General features: G+C 42.8%; 1 protein-coding gene across 1 annotated transcript; it reads right to left on the bottom strand.

The window, feature by feature from the left end:
• On the bottom strand, positions 1–3,291 carry LOC308172790 (adenosine deaminase domain-containing protein 2-like; the record flags this gene model as incomplete). The annotated part of the gene is made up of 8 exons (XM_080547739.1): positions 1–111; positions 286–418; positions 894–1,128; positions 1,572–1,783; positions 1,973–2,140; positions 2,273–2,411; positions 2,730–2,858; positions 3,141–3,291. The coding sequence occupies 8 exons, from the start codon at positions 3,289–3,291 to the stop codon at positions 1–3; spliced, it is 1,278 nt and encodes a 425-aa protein (XP_080403865.1).
• Positions 3,292–8,332: the final 5,041 nt, after the last annotated feature.

Below are 8,332 nucleotides of genomic sequence, written 5' to 3'. Positions count from 1 at the left end.
TCAGTGGCTGAAGCTGTCAACCAGGTGTTTGGAGTCCCAGGGTCCTGCGCCATTGGAGAGGAACTGGTGGTTGACAACCATCTTGGCATTCTGATAGAGACTGGCTTCCAACTGAAACAAGAAGGAACACATCACACAAAATTCACATTCATGCTGTCAACACAATCTTGGCCAGATGATATTCGGTAGCACATGATATGGCTACGATGTCGCATATATGCAGTGCAGACAAATACAGGTCCACGGGTGCCAGGATATCTACTGATTCATGGCTCAACAACTCACCTTGGCACTGTGACAGGTTTGGAGGTTCAGTAGAGAACTTTGCCCACTCAGCGTTGCAATTTTGCAGAAGTAACAGTAGAGGGCTCTCTTGCACAGTCTGCTGGAGAAGCCAGGCCCACTCACAGTTGGGGAGCTAAGGGGCCAGAGAGAGCATTACGCCTACATAGAAAGCTCCCTCCACAATGAAATTATACATTTACATAATTTGTTTTTAAATGTTTGACATTTACCAGACGCTTTTATCCAAAGCAACTTACAAACGTGTCTAACAAGTAAGTGAATCCCATCAGTCATCATAAGAACAAAACTATGCTAGGAGCAGGTGCTATTGGCAGTCACAATGCTAGAAGAAGGAAGGATCTTTTTAATATATACAGTAGAGGAACTGTACAGGGTAGTGGGGAGTGAAGAGGTCTTTACAGTCAAGATGGACAGGCAAGATGTAGTCTGAAGAGATGGGTCTTCAGTACCCATCAGACTTCATTGTAATGGTAGTATACCAAGTACGGTAAGTATGAAAGTAGTCATCGAGATCATCTGTTTCATCAAAAATACTTAAATTGTTCCCATGTTACGAGCATCATCTACCAGTAGCACCATTGACTTACCCATCGACAACAAAGCCTGTTGTGCTGTCCAGCACCTCGATGCTCAGGTCCCCGAGGCACCAGTTGATGCTGAGGTCTTTGCAGTGGCGAGAGCTGTGTTGAGGCGCCACCCCGTCACAACCGAGGAAGAATATCCTCTGTTTCCTAAAGGGTGGGACCAGCTGCTCCTCCCAGTCATCCCCCAGGCGATTGTTGATTGCGTCCGACACGTTGTCCGAGTTATAGCTGGAGTCACCTGAACGGACCAGTAAACCAGAACCAAGTTCTCAAAATTCCTTCTTAACCAGTTAAGGCCCCAATACAATTCTAGAACACTGCTGTAGATTGCTGAGAATTGTCAAGATAAAGATAAAATATTAGAACAAGCCTGAGAAAAGTATCACACACCAGTATTACACAGCACATTATTCAGGGAAAACAGACTAGATTGAGAAAGATTCGGTGACTATTTCAAAATGTACCAAAAGTCAGCATTAAGATTCTGGTTGTTGTGTTTGTATTATGGTTTGAAAACCAAAGCCGTCAACGGCTACTTACCGTAGAACATAGAACAGCCATTCCTGGCCGGGGGGGACTAGAGGCTTAATACCTCCCAGTGTCACTGGAGCACTGTGCGTCAGTCCTACAAGGGAGGGCGGCCTATGCTACTGTGATTGTAATGCATCCTTGGTTACTTACCTAGGACCACATTGATGATGTAGAGTGGCTCAATGAAGTGGCTCAGCAGCGCCCCCTGGACCCCGGTGACGGCCCAGCGGCAAAGTTTGTCACTGTCGGACATGCAGCAGACCCGGGCGCCCCACACACCCGGATGGAGGAGAGCCACAGGGATCAGAGAGCCCTTAGCATGGCACTGCAGCTTCAGGGAACTGTAGAGATTCGGGGAGTTCCTATGGGGACAGAGGATGCACACAATCACTCTCACTGGGTCACTCAATTAGATCACTAAATTAGTGAAATGTAAACTGCCCCAAAATGTAATTCTCATCCAATTCTTACACTTCTGAGTGGATGCAAGCAATTAAGATTTCCGCATTGGACACTCAACAGCAGCAGCCAGTATGAAAATGCACACTCACATGAAACCGCACTGTGCTGCCCCTCTTGGGGTCTGGTTGGTGTAGAGGTGAAGGTAGGTTTTGGGCTTGAGCTGGAGCAGGTGGCTGTCTGAGTTTCTCTCGTAGATGGAGCGCTCCTTGCACTTTGGGTCATGGCTGAAGAACAGCAGAAGCTGCTTGTACAAGAACCTGAATAGAAATACAGGATCGGACACATCATTTGCTAGTCTCCAGTATTAATAGCTAAACAAACCAAACAAGTGAGTGAAGTGAGTAAGTAAGTCCAGACGATCCAACAAAACTCCTGTCAGGCTGATGTACCTTTGGAGAGCCCGTTTGGCGATGACCATGGCATGGCAGTCATGCACCATGGTGCCACTGAAGCAGAGCCAGTCACTGCAGCTTGACTCGCCCGTGCCCAACGCCACAACGTTGTAGCGATCGTTGTAGCGTTCACAATCTATAGACACACATATATATATATATATATATACACACACATGGACGACACATAAACTGTGTGTGCGTACATTAGACATGCTCATCAAAAATAGGTGTCATTTACAGCCGTTAACATATTTTTGTAGTGTATTATTATTGAATAGATTCCAGGGACGGAGTTGAAAAGGTGAGAAGGTCAACGAGAGTTGTGGAAACAGACCTTCTTGGGGGGTTCGGATGCATAAAAATAAAAAAAGACGTGATTTTGGATAAAAAATCGAAAAGGTGACTAGTTTGCATCCCTGAGATTCCCCAGTGAGCAGAGAGAAGACCTCACCTCTCTCCAGGACGAAGGCAGCCAGGCTGCTCTTGCAGCTGTGGAACTGGGAACCCTCCCCCAGGAGGTCGTCAAACACGTTACTGGACACTGCTGCCATCCGACCCATGTGCCAGTCAGTGTCACCCACTAGAAAAGCAGATGCTTTCAGAGTCAGAAGAAGAGATGTACTAACCCTGACTCTTGGCAGATCATGCAGTATGTAGGCTACAGTATGGAAGACTATTCAATCAAACTGTTAGAAAAGGCAAACAGGTTTATGCCCCATGTTATAATCCTCAAGCCTAGCTGTGAATGTTTCCACTGACTTCCATCACAAAATAACCTGTTCCCTTCTAAATACACTCACAAGTTGTTTAATATGAATTCAATATCAGTTTGATCAACAAGTGAGAGCACGTGGCCCCTAACCTCCACTCTTGGGGCTGCTCTGCAGGTTGTTTGACTGGTCCTGGAGCCCCAATTTTAGGAAGCTGTCGTCCAACTTGGGTGGGGATGTGCCAAGGAGGGAGAGGCCATCACTGTCGTCGCTATCAATGTCGTCCTCCTCCTTCTCCAGCATTTTGGCGAGGAAAGACCTCATGGGCCTATAGTACTCTGGTAGCAGAGCCCCAAAAACGTCTGGGTTACTGGAATCAGTGTCACCACTTACACAGAAATGTCGTCCAAAAGTGCCCCTGCTGCTGCCCCTGTGCATAAGAGAGGCCCCTGCCTTTCTAGGCAGCCGGCTACGTACAACATCTTCGTCCACCATGATTAGTACCTGCAGTGAACACAGAGTGCATGGGAATTCATTTAACACATGCATCAGTTGTTAGAAAGAGATGCCATTCGTAAACTAAAGTAAAGAAGGCTAAAGGATACATCTGAACGGTAGGCCATTGTGATGGTAGTCCGTGTTCAGACCTAGCATTGTAGTACCACTGCACTGGATTGGACTGGCATCTTATGAGATGCTTTCGTGGATTTTTTCATAAAAACATTTTCTGATGCAACAACACTAGAACCGTGTGTAATATGATTATCTGCAAATGTCTCCCTCACATTAAAATGCTGCTGGCATCCCGAACGACATCTGTGGTTGAAGTATGGTGGAAGAAAAAAAAGCGCACGTGCAGTTTTTTTTTTTTGGGGGCTAAACTAATTAGCTCGCTATCCTACTCAAACAGATTTTTAGTTGAAATATAATTAATTTCAATTGTTCTTTGTTTCACTCTACTCGACCATTATGTATGCCGGTTAGTCTCGTTGAGTTAAAATAAAATGTTCTGGTCTATATTTCAATTTTAGATAAAAGTTATAGCTAGCAGGTGGCGCTGTGCAGACTCAATTACTGTATGAGTTAAGTTAATTCATTTACTGTATGAGTGAAGTTAAGGAGCTAATATATAACATTACTCTGTGTTGTAAGAATGATCTCTGTGAGAGATATTTATCGTTTTATCTTACCTGGCTTGTTAAGGGCTCGTGATATGACAACGCAGGGATGTGACTGAACATAAGTTATACTGCACATACAAGGGCGCCGCTAGGGGGGGTAAGTTAGGACGATTCTAAGCGCCCAGCACTGACAGGGGCCCATGAGAATCTTTTTTTTAAATACATTATATTTATAAATAATATTATTATTATTAATATTATTATCATAAGGACGTTAACTCATTGACTGCCAAAGACGCCATTTGAAAAACCAGATACTTTATTTTTCTGTTTTGGTAGTCTGTCCAATGTCACACTTGCCCTTCTCCACCGGCACTAGTTTTGGATCTAGCTTGCTGTTCATTATTTTGATGATAAATTGTAGATAGCTAGCTATAACATCTTCATGAGTCATCTACGTTTCTACATCTCTGTCGAATACTACACAGCAGAGTTTGACGCTTGAGTTTTTACAACGTGCAACCGGCATATACAGTAAATCGATATTGTCGAACCCTATATATATACACACACATACACACACACACACACACACACACACACACACAACCATACAGGCTTAAATACTGATTAACAGTTCATCACTGTAACCCCCCTCCCCCCCTACGCAAAACGTGTCCACCGCGTGTTCTGATAATGGCCATGTCCGGACAGCCCACCTGGGGGTCAGGGTTCAAGGGGGGTTGAATAGCTGTAGAATGTAGATTGGTTTCACGGCTACATTATTGTCATAGTTCGTGCAGCATTTGGAATATATTTTATACATAACTAGCTAGATTTGATAGCTTGGTAGCTTACAATCAATTACATAGCGCGTTTTCCGAATGCGGACGATTGACCCTTAGCTAGCATCTAATTGGAAAGAGTCCGAATTGTCCAACTACCGAATAAGTCCACTTGACGAACTGTTTCACCTATAAGATACATAACTAGTTATGTTTAATGACCTATATGTAATATATGACCTATATTTAATGACCGTATACGAGCCGCTAATGACGAAAGCTCTAATGAATAGCAACTATGCTAACGAAATGCTAACGCTAACACAGCTAGTTCAATGACAGTGCACACACCGTTTAAAGCCAGATTAATTCAATAACATAATTGCAGCACGTGAGATATTAACACATTAATATGTACATTGATAAGATATGAAAATGTCTTCCATACATTGATTGTGGAAGGCTTTCCGCGGTAAGGTGAGCAGATTTCTCCGATGCGGTCTGGTGTCTTGGCGGTCTGGGCGGTGGGCAGCGAACAGGTTGATGGTCGGAGAGAAAGAAAGACTGGACGTCTGTGACCTGGAGTGTCTTATAGGACCGGAGGGCGGGAAGGAGTCACGTGAGAGGAAACAGGACCCGTGCAATTTGCACTTCTGAAAAAAACACGCAATTAAACTCTGTTATCATTGAAAATGTGAGACAGTTCAACAGTTTACAACAACATTTAAGTTTTGCCCATATACATGCACCTTAATTTATGGATACCTATATTACCGGTATATCTTGTATTTTTATTAACTGCTCTGTGCAACACATTGTCTCTGAATATTTATCTGAAAATAGCAGCTATGGAGTCCATAAGGAGCCTATCATTTACTGTGTCTTTTAGCTCAACTTCATACTTTGATTATTATTATTTTTTTTCCAGTAAACTGTTTCGGAACTACTTGACTGTGCTACTTAATGAGTCAATTGCGTAGTCAGTGGCAGGTGTGAGAGATGAGTAAGTGGTGGCTTGCCTCAGGCATGAATCTAACCACCACAAATCAAACAACCAACCGAACTGATCTTGAACCAGTTTATTAAGACGCCACCAGATCATCGCTCATCAAAGACACAGTAAATAGGCTGATTATGAACTCTATAGATGCTATTTTCAGATAACTAAATTAAGAGACAATGTGTTGCACAGCAACAGTTAACAAAATACAAGATAGAATATAGGTAGCCTATCCATAAATTAACATGCATGTATATGGGCAAACTTTAATTTGGTTGTAAACTGTTGAACTATCTCACGTCTTAACGGAGTGAACACGTGATTCCTTCCCTGTTATTCCTGGTCGTGGACGATTCTGTCTTTCTGACTTTCTCAGCCTGCTCGCTGCCACATCCAAGACCGTCAAGACACTGCGGAAAGTGTTGCGTAATGTATGGAAGACATTTTATCAAATTACATATAAATGTGTTAATGTCTTACACGTGCTGCAATTATGTTATTGAATTAATCTTGCTTTATGGTGTCGTGCACTGTGCACTATCATTGAACTAGCTGGGTTACTGTTAACATTTCGTTAACCTAGTTGCTATTAATTAAAGCTTTAGTAATTAATGGTTGGTATACCGCCAGATAATTAAACATAATTAGTTATGTATTGTATAGCCCTGAACACAGCAATGACCTAGGTTCTAGGCCCTGGACAATCTAGACAATTTGATGGCAGCTACTAGATTGAAATCAAGTGCAATACTGAAACACAACTGTGAACATTTCAAACCTGCAAACTGCGACACTTTAAATGAATGTGCAATAACACTATGTGCAATATGACAACCCTCGGGTACATAAGGTTCAGAGATAGGAAATGTTAGAATAGGTATAGCATAGCATAGAGTACAGCACAGTGTTTTATTTGTATAGTATAGTATAGTGGATAGTGTACATAGCCTTTATTTATGTAAACCAGCTCTTTTCCCTTCTTGTTTTTAGTTTTTTTTTTCCTAGCACCAGGGGAGCCCCCCCTCCCAAATTTCGTTGTTTGGTACCTGTACTATATCAATGACAATAAAGACCATTCATTCATTCATTCATTCATTAATTTCCTTTGCCACAGAGCTTGACTGAAACAAACAGACTGAAGAACAGCTTCTACCACAGGGCCGTCCAGGCCCTGAACACAGCAAAGACCTAGGTTCAGGGCCCTGGACAGTCTGGACGGATTGATGGCAGCTGCTGGACTGAAGAAATCAGGTGTAGTGCTGAGGCACAAACATGTACATTTCAAGCCTGCAAACTGCGACACTTTAAATAAATGTGGAATAATACTGTTGTGCAATATGACAACCCTAGTCGTCTGTCTGTACAGTATAGTACAGTGGATAGTGTACATAGCCTTTATTTATGTAAACCAGCTCCTTCCCTTCTTGTGATTTTTTTTCTAAAAGTGTTTTTTTTCCCCTTTCCTAACACCAGGGGAGCCACCCCTCCTAAATTTCGTTGTTTGGTACCTGTACTGTAGCAATGACAATAAAGTCCATTCATTCATTCATTCATTCATTCATTCATTCTAGTCCCTTCCACCTCTCCCTGTGGCTCCTCCACCAACAATGCCGAGGATGACAACCCTGAATATGGTGCCAACGATAGCTCTGCAGACCCAAGGGTATAAAAGGGTTGAAAAAGGCCAATACTTGTAACAATTATTTGGAATATCTGCCAAATAAATGATATTCAAGTAGGTACAGCATATTTTGTTGTAAGGAGTGCAAATTTGACTTCATAATACTGTATGCTTTGCCTTAAGATTGTGTCACAATGTTTCGTTCGACGTTTCACAGTGGCCACACATCTCTACTGAGGTACGAAGTACAAACTGCATTCTATTGTGCCTTCATTTTTCAGCATTCTAATCTGAGGACTCTACTCCCAAGATTCCACCAGCATGTCTCTGGCAATAGCAGAGGTGACAACATTCTAGACCATGTTTATTATACAAACATAGCTGAGAGCTACAAAGCCATCCCCCTCCCCCACCTGGGACAACCTGATCTCTTTGTTCCTACTCCCCAAGTACACACCACTCATTAAACGTGTGAAACCGACAGTGAGGAGGACAGTTATCTGGCCAGAGCAGGGTAACAGCATAAAGTGTGCCCTTCAATACATTTGTTTTTGCTTGTGTACAAAAAAAAAAATAGGCTATGATGTGTATGTGTTACGGTACATGTGGGAATACGGTACATGTGGGAAAGGGTTAGGTGCTACGTCGACTTGGTACATGCTGGCATGTCTAACCCTAACCCTAATCCTACCCCTAACCCTAACCGTAGCACCTAACCCTAACCCTAGTTTTCCCACATGTACCGTAACATATGCATCATCAAGTGTAATATCAACATTTCATGTTAAAGTGAATAGTAAAGAACACATCATATGGA

Source organism: Nansenia antarctica, assembly GCF_963989245.1.
Source record: "Nansenia antarctica genome assembly, chromosome: 17".
Classification (NCBI taxonomy): Eukaryota; Metazoa; Chordata; class Actinopteri; order Argentiniformes; family Microstomatidae; genus Nansenia; species Nansenia antarctica.
This window is presented reverse-complemented; position numbering and strand designations above follow the sequence as displayed.